Below are 13,929 nucleotides of genomic sequence, written 5' to 3'. Positions count from 1 at the left end.
AATAAGACAGGTACGTTTTAAAAAACATTATCTACACATATTACGTATTATTGATGCATTTTAGTTTGAAGATAATAGTACACGTTCTGCAACGGGCCAACTGAGTGTGTGTTCTTAGACATATAAAAATCCGAAATAATAGAAAGATGGGCTTAGATCATATTTTATGATCTTATTCTAGAACTGATTTAAGCCCAGTTCTAGTGTGACGTGTCAATGGGTGATTGGAAACAATTTTTGCAAATGAGAGAATTTCATTTCTCTCGAAAAATACTGTGGCCGCTAGGGTTTTTCTTCTTCTTCCTCTCTGGTTGCGGCGATAGCTTCGTCTTCTGCGTGTTCTCCGATTAAGGTGTGTTTTCCGGTGAATAAAACACCAAAATCCATATCTCCTCCATGTATTAATCAATCTGGCACTGTGTATTCCTACTAATCCGTTAAATATCTCTTCTTTTCTCGATTCATATTTCCGCATTTGAAGGCGAAGTCGAAAGAGAGAAGTTGAGCCTTTGTCTCCGCATCTGCTCTGTCTCGGAAATCTCATATCCCGCGATATAGTCAAGGTAGTCCCCTCGTGTCCCGCGATTCATATATCTTCTTTATTTCATCTTTGTTTCATCGATTTAGGGTCTTCAAATCTGTGAATTAGGTTGGGTTTAGTATAATGTTATAGGGTTGCGTCTTATCTCATATGTCAATTAAAGGTTGATGATTAATCAAATATGATTTTAGTGAGCTTCCGAAGTTTTGACTGAATTTTGAGTGTGGTAATTATTGGTATTTGAAATCAAAATTATACAGTGATGAACATTAATCGATTTTGCTTTGTTTCTGAGGGTTGTAGGTGAGCTTAACCAGGAAAAATTCAATCGATAAGCAGCAACAAACCTTCGTTTACTCGAAGCTAAAAGGTCAGTCAAACTTACTCGAAGCTAAAAGGTCAGTCACACTTAATGTTTGTAATTCACCAGCTTGGTTTCCTGTGATATTTTTTGCTTGTACATTGATATGTTTGATTGTATTATGAGTTTTCTGATTTGGTTTTGGTTTAATCTTTGATAACCTTATAGCTAATGCATAGGTTGTTGGTACTTGTTTTCAGTATTGAACCGTTTCTGATTTGAGTTTTCATTGTCTTGTTCTCTTATATTAATAATGAATCTGGATGTTGTAGTTTTCTTGATTTCATTGCAACTTGTTCTCTTGTTTTTTTTTGTTTTCATTGTCATATATTACTTGGAAACTTATATATGTGGTTTCGATTTCAGGGTGAATAAGACATGGGACTCGACGATATGTACGACGATGGAATGGATCATTTTGATGTTTGGATTGTATGATCAGTTTGATGTTTGTATGGTTTTGTTTAAAAGACAGAGTCACATGTGTGTGTCTTGTTTAAAAAAAGAGTAACATGTATTTGTTTTGGTTTAAAGACAAGAGTCACATATGTTTTAGATTATTATATTAAATCTAATAACTATGTTCTTAATCATGTTCTCCCTATAACCAACTACTTAAACAAAAGATCTTAACTCATGTTCTTACATTATCTTAATAATTTTTTAACTCTAAGAACACCCACAGCTGTTCTCCCATTGCAGATGCCCTTAGAAAAGGTCTGAAGATATTACGTATTATTTATGCATTTTAGTTTGAAGATAATTTTTATGTTTGAAGATATAATACATAAGTATGTTAGAAAATTTCCGAAGATATTTATTTACTTTACATGCACATGAACATGATTATATATAAACCATGCGTTATAGGTAAAAAAAAAGTATAATAGTTGTGAATACAATTAAATTTACTACCAATGCATTACAACTAGTCTACTACCATGGACTCGTTGCTCTATGATATATAGAGCATGGTTGGGTAAGTTCTTTCTTAGGTCCGGATTTGGCTTCCACACTTGGTTCATAATTGATTCCGGTTTCGTTTTCTAAGTAAACATTCAAAAAAAAAAAAAGCATAACAAAATCTATTTCGATAAAGTAAGTCTGGTTTGCTGTTTCGTGCTAGCTTTCGCTATATATTCGTCGTCATCTCTAGGATATAGCTTTTTGATTTTGTTGTTTTGTAAAGCCAGTGTACTATATTTGGCACGTACGTGTAGCATCTTCATCCATTTAGTGTCTTTATATACCCAAATAATAAATAACAAATATTTTTAAACTAAGATATGGTTTAATCCCCACAAAATCAATTCAATAAAAAGTTAAAAACCGAGGTACGTTGTAATGAGTTCGTTCCGGACTTGATTGCTGCCACTAATCATGGTTTGATTTATATGGTGTAAAACTTTCATCTTGAGATATCGAATCAGACAAAATAAAATAATGGATGCAATGCAAGGTTCCACTTATATACGGAAGTGACCCCCATAAACAAAATAAAAAAAGAGAGAAATCATAAACATAGAGAAAGATAAGGTGGTTGTGATTATTAATTATCCTGCGTACCAAAAATTAATATAACAATTATTCTTGCTGCATTTAATTTACTAGATAATGTCAATTTTATTGTTCTAATATTTATTTTTCACCAATGATAATAACTTCACCAATAATATGGAAAAATAGATACTCTTTGATAACATTTAATATGATTCTATTTATACTTTCATGATAAGAAATTGAGGATTCATTCTTCTTAAAATTAGTTTTTTTTTTGTTGGTCAACTTTGTTTTCTTAAATAATTAAAACACAACAAAAAGTATGGGCTTATGGCCCATTAATTACTTCCTAATCAAAAAAGGAAGATAAAAACATCGTGAAAACAAAAGATCCGTGGGGTGGGATCAAGCGTCGGCAGCGTAAACGTCGTCGTTAGATTGATTTGGTCCCTGCCTGCAATAGTGCAATCTCTTTTGCCTTTACATAAAAAAAAAAGGTAAACAGAGGAAAGAAACTGCAATTCCCAATATCTTTTTTATCCGCGTTACCTCCGCAATCAACGGCCCAAATTTTAAGTAATCAGTCAAAGTAGTCAACCATCCCATACAACCGTTCTTACGTGAACCTTGCTTCACAGCACAAATAAGAACTCGCCACGTAATCATCTCGTTAAGATCACTCTCTCTTCTTAACACTCTCCGAGTGGTGGGTAGTGTAGTGCAGTGGTGGTGGTGTGACTCTGTAACGAGAAAAAGCACAATCATTTCGATACCTTCTTCAAAAAAGCTCTTTTGCTTTTCTTTTTTTTCTTTCTTTCTTTCTTTCTCTCTTTTGTAATTTCATTAATTATGATTAGTGTAAAGGTCTTCTCTTTAAATCCTTTACCTTTCATGAATTCTACAACAGTTCATACTTCTTTGTGTTGGCGATGGCAGAGGAAGAGGGGGAGCATCAGCATTATCATACTGTGGCCGAGGCGGTTCCGGGTACGCCTGGGATCCATGAGGTGATGATCCAACCCGGGTCTGAGAATTTCGGGTTCTGTGTTGATCCCGTTGGTGTTTCTAACGTGCCTGGGATTAGGAGAGTTGGGTTGAGAGCTGAAATAGATACGTCTCCTCCGTTCAGGTCAGTTCAGGAAGCTGTGACCCGATTCGGTGGTCGTGGTTCTTGGGTTCCTTTCAAGCTTGAAGACAGTTTCGTAAGTTTTGTTCTTTTTCTCAGTTTCTTACATACAAACACTTTGATTGTGACCATTGTCCATTGTTCTTGAGGTCTTTTAACTGCAGTTGAGTAAAGTTTCATGATTTCTGTAAAAACATGTCAAAAAATTGAGATGTTTGTGCAGTTGGATTAAGAGTTTTGATACGGTTTTCATATTTCTTAGTTTGTTAATGTTCAGAATGGAGAATTTGACATAAAGAGAATGGAAGAGCATGCAGCGGAGCTAGAGAAGGATCTGATAGTGAAAGAGCTAGAAACTCTGGATGTTCTAGAAGCACTTGGATCGACTAAAAGGATCGTTGAAGATTTGAAGCGGCAGCTTCAGCAAGAAGCCCTGAGATGCACTGAACATCTCAGTTCAGACATTAAAGAGATGAACGATGAGCATCGCCATCACCATAATCCCATGTCATCTCCTGATCTGATCTTAATGGAACTGAAGCAAGCCAAGATGAATCTTGGTAAAACCATGAATGATCTTGTAATGATCCAATCCTCTGTCGAGTCTTTGAATAAGAAAATGAAAGAAGAAAAAGGTTTCCTTGAGAAGACACGGGCGAAGCTAACGTATGGGTTTGGAGGAGGACCGTTATCTCTAGCTGAGGAGCTGAGTCGGATCAAGGTTAAACCACAGGTTGTTGCAGATGAGCCACTAAGGGAACAGGTTAAGATGGTTGCTGCTGAAACAGATGAAACGGGTTTAAACCAGCAGAACAAGAACTGTCTGAGAACAGCAGAGATGAGATTAGTTGCTGCTAGAAAAATGGAAGAAGCTGCAAGAGCAGCTGAAGCACTTGCGTTAGCTGAAATAACTATGTTATCATCCAACGGTGAAAGCCAAGACGATGATGATTCAGATTTTTGCTTTCCAGAGCCTCCGAGATCTCCTGTAACACCGAAAGGGCTAAGGATCGATAATACTGACTTTGATAATACCACAAGCAGAAGGGTTTTGAAGAAGCTTGAGGAAGCTACTGAAGGAGTTAAACAAAGCAAACAAGCTTTAGAAGCTGCGTTAAACAGAGTAGAGATTGCTAACGTGAAGCAACTTGCAGCTGAAAATGCATTCCGCGGGTGGACAAAAGGCGATAAGTTTACACCTTTGAATCATCATCATACACGACGCTCCTTCTTCAGCCATTTGAACAAGCACCATGAGCCGCAGCATGATGACAATATACCAAAGCCAGTGTTAAAGTCTAATGTCTCAATGCGCGATGTTCTAAGACGTAAGCAAGTTCCAAAGGAAGACGTTGTTGTTGTTCCTGAGAGGCAGAGCCATGAAGGACAAATCCCGAGGCGGAATGCGAACTTGAGCCAAATGTTGAAGGAGTTGAAGCAAGATGTAAAGTTTTCGACACGAGCAGAGAAAGAGGAGGTACATGAAGAGAAACAGTATGTCACGCAGAGGAGAAAGTTTGGTTTTATACACATTACACTTCCATTGCAGAAGCAAAGCAAGAAAAAATAAAGCTTTTAAAAACAAACAACACCTTTCCCACTATTTCTATTTTTTAGTCCTTAATTATTTGCTTGTAATTGTTTTTTTTTTTATTTTGTTTTGATGTGGTGTGTGATTGCTTTTACATGTCTTTACATTTGTTGTTTTTCAGAAATAAACATACAATTAAATAAAAACATTATGGTTTGAATCTAATTTTATCGTCAAAAAAAAAAATTGCAGAATTGGAGTTGAAAAGTGAAACCGAACCAATTTTAACCAAGATGGTAAGAATAAACCAAATAATGACGTGGCAGACATGGTTGCTGACTAGGCAAAATTAAATCCACGTCAGCAGATCTCTCTTATCATCAGAACTTTTCTATCTTCTTCTTCTTCGTCCAAGACGTTGTGAACACACCATCTCGAATCTTAAAGCAGAGTATAACAACAACACCTTGACCTCTTGCTAGAAAAGCTTTCTTTGAGAGTTTTATCTCGGAGATCTGAAAAAATGTCAATCCTCCAAGTCTCTACTTCATCTCTTTCTTCGTCTACTCTTCTCTCCATCTCTCCCAGAAAATCACCCAAGTCTTCTCGGTTAATTCGTTGTTCCGTCGAGGGTACTTATCTCTAAAACCCTCAATTTTGATTCATTGTGATGAAGTTTTTGATGAGTTAATATCTGGGTACTTGTAAAGTTACGAAATTTCCCACAAAATTTCTCTCTTTTCGACTAATTGGGAAGTGAATTGGGTCTTTCTTATAGTACTTGAATTGTTTTAGTTACTCTGTTATGCATTTAATAGATGGTTTCAATGGTAATCTGGTTAAAAAATTTAGGATTTTGCGAGTTTGTTCTGCATAAAGCTGATAACAGTGTATGATCCTCTCTCGTGCTTGTTTCTGAAGTAAAGTGTATTGCTTTCTGTTATTAGTTTAGTTTCTCCTAAATTGAGTCTGATCATGGAACGTGCAGAAGCTTATGGATTGTGTAATGTCGTCTTAATTTTTATGACTTAATGGGATTCAAAATCTTTGTGTAGGAACCACTGTAACCGAGCGTAAACTCTCGGCAACCAGTGAGCCTCTTCTTCTAAGAGCTGTTAAAGGTGAAGTTGTTGATAGACCTCCGGTTTGGCTTATGAGGCAAGCTGGGAGGTACATGAAGGTATAATCCTCCTTTTTTTTTTTTTTTGGCCTTTTTCGAAGTTGTGTGTGTCCTGACTCCTGAGTGTTTGATTAATTTGATGATACAGAGTTATCAAACTCTCTGTGAGAAATATCCTTCTTTCCGAGATAGATCAGAGAATGCGGATCTTGTTGTTGAAATTTCTCTGCAGCCATGGAAGGTGTTTAAGCCAGATGGGGTGAGTTAGTTACTTCTTCTTTTTTTTGTCCATTTCATTTGGTGTTTTTACATTTTATGATCTCTCAAGTTGACATATCTGTTTCTTTTTAAAATGTATGAAAAGGTGATTTTGTTCTCAGACATTCTCACTCCATTGTCTGGAATGAACATACCTTTCGACATTGTTAAAGGAAAAGGTCCTATCATCTTCAACCCGCCGCAATCAGCTGCTGATGTTGCTCAAGTTAGGGAGTTCATACCAGAGGAATCTGTTCCATATGTTGGAGAAGCACTCAAAAGATTAAGAAATGAGGTACTAATAGTGTGATTATTGAAGGCTAAAGCAACAAAATGCTCTTAAACTGAAGAATATGATATTGTTTCAGGTGGGAAATGAGTCTGCGGTTCTTGGTTTTGTTGGAGCTCCATTTACTCTCTCTTCGTATGTAATCGAAGGTGGCTCATCTAAGAACTTCACACAGATTAAAAGATTAGCTTTTTCTCAACCCAAGGTGAGTCTGTAAACAATTGTAGAACTTGAAAACTTGGTAAATATCTCAGAGATTGAAAGTTTTTTTCTTTCTTTCTTTCTGCTCAGGTTCTACATGCTTTGCTCCAGAAGTTCACAACCTCGATGATCACTTACATACGTTATCAAGCGGATAGTGGAGCTCAAGCTGTGCAAATATTTGACTCTTGGGCTACCGAGCTTAGCCCTGTGGATTTTGAGCAGTTTAGCTTACCTTATCTTAAACAGATTGTGGAAGCTGTGAAACAAACTCACCCGAACTTACCTCTCATACTGTATGCAAGCGGATCAGGAGGTCTGCTTGAGAGACTTGCTAGGACCGGTGTTGATGTTGTGAGCTTGGACTGGACTGTGGACATGGCTGAAGGAAGAGACCGGCTAGGAAGAGACATAGCGGTTCAAGGAAACGTGGATCCGGGAGTTCTGTTCGGATCGAAAGAATTTATCACAAGCCGGATTCATGATACTGTGAAGAAAGCTGGGAGAGATAAACACATTCTCAACTTGGGACATGGTATCAAAGTTGGAACCCCTGAAGAGAACGTTGCACACTTCTTTGAGGTTGCACAAGGAATTAGATATTAAGAAAAAGAGCGAAGAGTATGCTTTGTTCTTCACTTCGGCTTTCATCTGTTTTTTTTTTCTTTCTCATTTGAGATGTGTATTTTTATATTTTAACTGTAATTTTTTTTGTAGACTAAGAGAATAGTGATTAACTTGCAATGGATATTGATATTCATATATGTATTGTAGCCTCTTTGTCTTCCAAAGTTGTTTGAGAATGATCTATTCAGCTTGTCGCTAAACAAAGCAAAGGGAGGTGTTACAGAAAGCCAAAAGTACACCCATATACATCCCTAAACCCTTAAACAAAGAGCATTTGGTATTCGGTTATTTATGACTAATGAGCACCTTGTGATTGTTCGTTTGGTTATGGTTATGGTTATGGTTATGGTTATGGTTATGGTTAGATTTTGTAATAAAGAAAATTTTGCACCTAAATTTTTTCCTTTATTACACTTAATCTTTTTGGCTTGATTTTGGTATTAACATGCAGCAAATAACAGCTGTCAGAATTTGTAAGGAAATTAAAGATGATAGGAAAAAACAAGCAATATGACAGAGAAAAGGAAACTTTTTATTTTAAAAAATGGGAACAGTAACTTTACAAAAAGAGAAATAGGAAACTAATAAGAAAAAGGGCTGTTGAAGCCATGTAATACAAAAATTGGTGATCAAATTTATATCAAAATTAAAAAAATCAAAAGAAAAAATATATGTATAGTAAAAACTTATTAAATGTATTTATATTGTATCTAAATATTTATCTTTATATTTATTTCAATATTAAAGCTAGGATTGGATGATAAATTAAAACACTAAATTCAATTAATTTTAATATGATTTCGCAAATGGAAAAAAGGAAAAGATGGCATAGTACCAATTGACAACAAACCCACCACCACGCTTATAAATAGTGTGAGTGGTGATCGATCACACATTAGTTACTCAGATCACAAAAAAAAAATAGAGAAAACCCTAAAGAGTATCGAAGACGTAAGAGAGCTTTACTTTGACGATGGAGCAAATTTGCAGAGATGATGATTGGATTGTGGACAAGTCTTCGCTGACAACAATCTCTTTTCTTGGCAGTGGAAGCTTCGGTTACGTCTCTCTTGTGAAGGACTCCAACTCCAGACTTTGGGCGAAGAAGTCATCGCCTATGCATCTCAGAAACATTCTCGACAAGGAGCTCAGGATCATGCATCGTTTCCGCGATCATCCTCGCATCGTCAACGCCTCAAACACTCTTCACTTCCAAACCAAACCCTCCCAATGCTACTCGATCTTTATGGAGTACGCCTCCCAAGGTAACCTCAATAAGATGATCTACGGTTCCCGTAGGAGATCACAGACGATACCTGAGTCTTTGATCCGACGTGCGGCTCGTATGATCCTAGAAGGACTCGTGGCTCTTCACTCCTATGGTTACGTTCACTGTGACCTCAAGCCATCCAATATTCTCCTCTTCCCTTCGACAACTCCTGGAGAGCCGTGGGATCTCAAGCTTGCTTATTTCAGTTCATCCAAGGAACCTGATTTCGATTATGATTACATGTCCATTGGTACGGCTAAGTATCTGCCACCAGAGTCTTTTGCGCCAAACGGACTAATCATCCATTCAAACCTTGATGTGTATGCTATAGGGTGTGTGGTTTATGAGATGTTTGGAGCTATAGCTATCCAGGAGTTATTTGATGAGTTTTACGAGTGGAAGTTGCGTGGTCGAGATATCTCTCCAGAGGCTAGAGATTTCGTGTGGCGGTGCTTTGACATTCATCCACGCAGGCCCACCGCAGCTGCGCTTTTGAACCATCCTTTCATTACAGGAAGAACGATCACAGAAGCGGAAAAGAAGATATCTAGCTTGTTGGTTCCTAGTCTCTCGAAACTTCTCTTAACCTGATCCTTGATCCTCTCTTCATCTGCTGTGATATATGACATCTATCTCTTTTGTTCTTTCAATTCAAATAAATAAGAGTCGTGAGATGACTGCAATCGAGAGCAACGACTTCCATCTGGTGATTTCAATTTACATAACTTTTATCTGATTTAGAGGTTTGGTTGGTTTCTAATGCTTGCATCGGAAGAAAAGTACTCTTAAGTCAGTGTTTATGTCTTTAAATAAGTTTATCAGTGTGCATGTGTGCTGTGCTGTTAAGCACTCCTTCATGTTTTGTATCAGTTTGCTAGTTATATATATAATTAAGTCCTGCATATTGTCATATTCTATCGAAGAATGTATTCATATATTTTGTGTTAACAAAATTAATTCAAGTTTACTCTAATATTGCTCTCTCCATTAATTCAGATTTGTTTCTGCTAGTGCTAGATTATATCTATCAATATATCTTCTTCTATTTTGTTACGGGTACGCTTGATTTTGTTGGAAAAAAAGTAACTGTGATTGTGTTGGAAATTAAAAACAACAAAAGAAACACTTACCCATGCTCTTAGTAAACGCCATCAGTAACCCATCATCTGGCTCTCTTCATGCTCTTAGTAAAAGCCAACACTACTAAGTAAACACCAACGATTTTCATCCTACTACTGCATTAGTAAACGCCAACACTAACCCATCATCTGGCTCTCTTCATATTCTACAAATTGTCTCTAAGAATGTAGAAACTACTCCTATAGTCTTTCAAAGTGCTGTTACACAAGCTATTACCATCACCTCTCTCCCATCGTCGTTTGAAGCTTTAGTGTGTCCTCTTCTCCATCCACGGCAACTGTCCCGACTACTCCCCCAAGTTCGGTTTCATTGGTAAATGAAACTGTGAGAGTGAGGGATAGTGTCTTAGTAAGCAATCAATTTGCTGCCTTCGACATGGGAATATATGGTTACGAAATGGATGATGAATCCTCTCAAAGGATCCGGGGAGGAAGTAGAAACTGACAATCAAGCCTACTCAAAGATCCCAAGAAATGCAATGGACTATGGTAGGTGGGCGTGATATGTTGACAATCTCAAAACAAGAAATTCAATCTTTATTAAAATAGATATAAGCTAAGAAATGAGATAGCTCATGAAGGAGCTTTATTGTGTAAAGAAACTAAAGAAAAGAGACTTTAGGTTGTCACCAAGATCCAAATGATTTTGTGATTGATCTCTTAATATGATAAAAAGAAAGTTACCACAAGAGGCAACTCCCAAAGATATCTTTCTTTTTTCACACTACACAAGTTTGTATAATAATCTATCTTGATGAAAACTCTAAACACATGGGCTAATGGGCTTTTTTCTTATGGCACTAATATGGTAAACATGGTCATGGTGGCCGAGGTGGTTGTTCCTAAAGTCGCTAGAGAATTATTTTCTTGAGCTCCTAACTTTCTCTTTTCTAGATTCTACTTTGTTTGATATACTATTTCTCTACTTTCAAAAACTATATGATCCGATATCATATATTTGTAACTTTTTTTAATGCATGTTAATTGAAAGCATTTTATCATCCTGAAAAAAAAAAAAAAAAACAAAAACAAAGAAGAAGAACACAAGGTCTTACTTGACAGTTTTACATGACAATGAGGTTTGGAGTAGGACCAATGTTAGAGTTAGAGCGTGTTGGAATGAGAAAACTAAACACACAATAAAATTATTTTTAAGACAAAAGAGAAAATAAAGCCTAAGCCCAGTATATGTTAAAAGCCCATCATATTTTGAGGCCCAAGAAGTAACAATAAAGAGATCAAATCTGAAATTAGATGAGGAGATCGATGAGAAGAGAGTAAACCCTAGGAGGCAGCAGCAGACACACAACAGGAGAACAGAGGAACAGCCAAAGATGGTACTACTCATCGTCTTCTTCGATCTCTCTTTGTTTTTGCTTTTTAGATTCAAAAAATCAAGAAAGATTCAGAATTGATGATCTTCATTGTTGTTTGTTGTGTTGTAGACTTTCAAGCGTAGGAACGGTGGAAGGAACAAGCACAACAGAGGTCACGTCAACCCAATCCGATGCTCCAACTGTGGCAAATGTTGTCCCAAGGTACTCTCTTTGACCACCTTTTGCTTCTCCATCTCCATTAATGAAAGCATATCCTATGTAGATTTTGATTTGATCTTGTGTTGGTGAATGTAACATTGGATTAGGACAAGGCCATTAAGAGGTTCATTGTGAGGAACATTGTTGAGCAGGCTGCTATCAGAGATGTTCAGGAAGCCAGTGTCTACGATGGTATCCTTTTCATTTCTCTCTTTTGTTTAATCTACATTAACATTTCCCTTTAAAGTTTTGATTTTTCTGGATTGCATCGTCCTGAGATTTGCAACTTGATTGAATTATGACTTGTAGGATACACCTTACCTAAGCTGTATGCAAAGACTCAGTACTGTGTCTCTTGTGCTATCCACTCTCATGTTGTGAGAGTTCGATCCCGCACCAACCGTAGGGTCCGTACTCCTCCACCTCGTTTTGTCAGACGCAAGGTAATCCTCTCTCTCTCTGTATTTCCTCAACTCAATGATCCTTTGGTTAAGCTTACTTCATTTGTGTTAGGATCAGAAATGTGCGACTTGTCTCTGAGTACGAAGATATAGTTTGAAGTAAATGTGGTTACCAAAGACTTGTATTGTACAATGTGTAGTTTGAATCTTGCATTGCCAAATTTTATAGATGTGCGTTAAGATTATCTTAACATTCCTGTTACCATTTGAACTATACTATCTGTTTCAAAATAGCCTTGTGGAAGTTGATTAAGAAGCATGCTTACTACCTTCACTTAATTCTTAACAATACTGCTTTCAGTGAGACTATTATGTTCTATCTATTTCTGTTTGAATGATTTGCTCTTGTACTAACTGAATGGTTATTTCACATTGATGATCATCAGGATGATGCTCCCAAGCCTGGACAACCAGGACAGGCCCCTCGTCCAGCTGGTCCTGGAGCTGCAGCTGCACCCCGTGTCTGAAGACTGCAAGCAGCGCTCTCTCTTGTTTTCTTATATGTTCTAGTTGTTGCGTTTTTGAGGATGTTTCTCTCTGGTTTAAATCATATTACTATGTTGATCGTGTGAATCCTGTCAAACTATTTCAGTAGTTGATTCAACTTTGTTTTTGGCACCTCTATATCCCCAGTTTTGCAATCTGCTTTTTTTCTAGTTTAACTAGATGCTTGATGCTTAATGCTTAATGAATGCTTTTGTTTGCATTTCATGTGTTTTGATTTCTACTGCTAACTAAATCTTCTTGTGGCGTTTGTGGAAAGCTTGCTCTTCAGTACAGTACAGATTTGAGATTTCACTTAAAAAAAAAGTCGGGGTTAAATCAAATACCCTTCGTTTTGAGGCTTCTATCCCTATAGACAGCTATGGGCCTATGCAATCGATATGCGGCCTGGGCCTATGCAATCGATATGCGGCCTGGACCTATCCCACTAAATTCTTATATTTTCTACTTTTTTCTTGTTGCTGTTGCCTTATATTTTCGACTTTATAAAAAAATCTGAATAAAACTTCACATATTTTTGGATAAATTACATTGTATAATATATGTTTCTAGGACAAATAGCTGCATATATTCTGAAAATATTAGGTAATCCTTATTTCAAAAAGGTAATTTATCGTATCAATATCACTATTTCAGGTATTCTGTCTAGCCTTTTGTGATAATAGGAAAAATATCTAAAAGTTTTTTGGAAATCAATATTGAATATAAAGTTTAAAACATACAGTAATTTAGTTTTAGTTACCAAAATTTTGAAAACTCTCAAGCAACTAACATACAACATTAGAAAATCTGGGCTGACAAAGTTATAACTTTTGCTTTTATTAACATTGGGCATTTTTATTTAAAATTTAAAATTAACTTTGTAAGAACGTATTTTTGTGAAATCAAAGCAAACTTAGAAAACTAGTTAACAATTTTAAAGTTGGTTGATTATTTTACGAATTGAAAAGGTTGAGAAAATATTCGATAAAATTACCGTGTGTAAACTAAATATCATTTAGTCTTTTCCTATAAACGAGTCGACTTGTACTTATAGGATTGAACTCAAGTTCGAGTAGAAATAATTATATTTGGCATAATCGGTTTGAGTTTGGGGTTTTTAGAGGAAAACATAAAAATCAGAGAAAATATTTGTTTTTTAACTTTAACTCGACGTTTTTACTTAACATTAATTTTTGCAAGCATAAAATCTATGCAAATATAGAAAGTTTAAAATTCAATGATTATTTTTCAGATAAAACAAGCGTGTATATAAACTAAAATAACGGTTTTTAACTAACTAAAACATAAATATCGCAAACTTTCATTTTCTTTAATCTTAATGTCGGACGTTACTCAACGTTGACATTTTTAGCTTAATTTTTAAAAATTCTAAATTTACTAGTGATCATGTTCTTTTTCTTTTCCGGTAAAACTAGCGTGTGTGTAAAGTAAACTAACGGATTTTTTTTAACGTTTCTTTCGTA

At 36.1% G+C, this 13,929-nt stretch overlaps 4 protein-coding genes across 5 annotated transcripts; all 4 read left to right on the top strand.

Annotated features, from left to right (window-relative positions):
* The first annotated feature begins 2,798 nt into the window (after positions 1 to 2,798).
* On the top strand, positions 2,799 to 5,265 carry LOC104785354 (WEB family protein At2g40480). 2 transcript variants are annotated; one of them, XM_010510551.3, is made up of 2 exons: positions 2,799 to 3,604; positions 3,806 to 5,265. In XM_010510551.3, exons 1-2 carry the CDS (start codon positions 3,332 to 3,334, stop codon positions 5,096 to 5,098), a joined length of 1,566 nt encoding a protein of 521 aa, XP_010508853.1. In that variant the 5' UTR covers positions 2,799 to 3,331; the 3' UTR covers positions 5,099 to 5,265. The 2 variants fall into 2 exon arrangements, with proteins under 2 accessions (XP_010508853.1, XP_010508852.1); XM_010510550.3 differs by having other exon boundaries at positions 2,920 to 3,604; positions 3,791 to 5,265.
* A 170-nt stretch (positions 5,266 to 5,435) lies between these two features.
* On the top strand, positions 5,436 to 7,718 carry LOC104785353 (uroporphyrinogen decarboxylase 2, chloroplastic). The gene is made up of 6 exons (XM_010510549.3): positions 5,436 to 5,691; positions 6,115 to 6,239; positions 6,328 to 6,438; positions 6,544 to 6,732; positions 6,806 to 6,931; positions 7,018 to 7,718. The coding sequence occupies exons 1-6, from the start codon at positions 5,583 to 5,585 to the stop codon at positions 7,531 to 7,533; spliced, it is 1,176 nt and encodes a 391-aa protein (XP_010508851.1). The 5' UTR covers positions 5,436 to 5,582; the 3' UTR covers positions 7,534 to 7,718.
* A 736-nt stretch (positions 7,719 to 8,454) lies between these two features.
* LOC104785352 (mitogen-activated protein kinase kinase kinase 20-like) lies at positions 8,455 to 9,797 on the top strand. Its single transcript, XM_010510547.3, has one exon. It carries the CDS (start codon positions 8,528 to 8,530, stop codon positions 9,413 to 9,415), a length of 888 nt encoding a protein of 295 aa, XP_010508849.1. The 5' UTR covers positions 8,455 to 8,527; the 3' UTR covers positions 9,416 to 9,797.
* A 1,357-nt stretch (positions 9,798 to 11,154) lies between these two features.
* On the top strand, positions 11,155 to 12,583 carry LOC104785351 (small ribosomal subunit protein eS26y). The gene is made up of 5 exons (XM_010510546.3): positions 11,155 to 11,300; positions 11,409 to 11,501; positions 11,606 to 11,690; positions 11,808 to 11,941; positions 12,346 to 12,583. The coding sequence occupies exons 1-5, from the start codon at positions 11,298 to 11,300 to the stop codon at positions 12,424 to 12,426; spliced, it is 396 nt and encodes a 131-aa protein (XP_010508848.1). The 5' UTR covers positions 11,155 to 11,297; the 3' UTR covers positions 12,427 to 12,583.
* Positions 12,584 to 13,929: the final 1,346 nt, after the last annotated feature.

The sequence above is a fragment of the Camelina sativa genome, chromosome 5 (genome assembly GCF_030686135.1).
Source record: "Camelina sativa cultivar CO46 ecotype springtype chromosome 5, ASM3068613v1".
In the NCBI taxonomy this organism is placed as follows: Eukaryota; Viridiplantae; Streptophyta; class Magnoliopsida; order Brassicales; family Brassicaceae; genus Camelina; species Camelina sativa.
The sequence above is the reverse complement of the archived record's forward strand: the minus strand, read 5'-3'. Positions and strand labels throughout refer to the sequence as shown.

Coding starts and splice junctions, on each gene's coding strand:
- LOC104785354 (XM_010510550.3), top strand. CDS start 3,332: ATGGCAGAGGAAGAGGGGGAGCATCAGCATTATCATACTGTGGCCGAG. Junction 3,605..3,790: donor TCAAGCTTGAAGACAGTTTC/GTAAGTTTTGTT, acceptor CATATTTCTTAG/TTTGTTAATGTTCAGAATGG.
- LOC104785353 (XM_010510549.3), top strand. CDS start 5,583: ATGTCAATCCTCCAAGTCTCTACTTCATCTCTTTCTTCGTCTACTCTT. Junction 5,692..6,114: donor AATTCGTTGTTCCGTCGAGG/GTACTTATCTCT, acceptor ATCTTTGTGTAG/GAACCACTGTAACCGAGCGT. Junction 6,733..6,805: donor TCAAAAGATTAAGAAATGAG/GTACTAATAGTG, acceptor ATATTGTTTCAG/GTGGGAAATGAGTCTGCGGT.
- LOC104785352 (XM_010510547.3), top strand. CDS start 8,528: ATGGAGCAAATTTGCAGAGATGATGATTGGATTGTGGACAAGTCTTCG.
- LOC104785351 (XM_010510546.3), top strand. Junction 11,502..11,605: donor GTGGCAAATGTTGTCCCAAG/GTACTCTCTTTG, acceptor ACATTGGATTAG/GACAAGGCCATTAAGAGGTT. Junction 11,691..11,807: donor GGAAGCCAGTGTCTACGATG/GTATCCTTTTCA, acceptor TATGACTTGTAG/GATACACCTTACCTAAGCTG.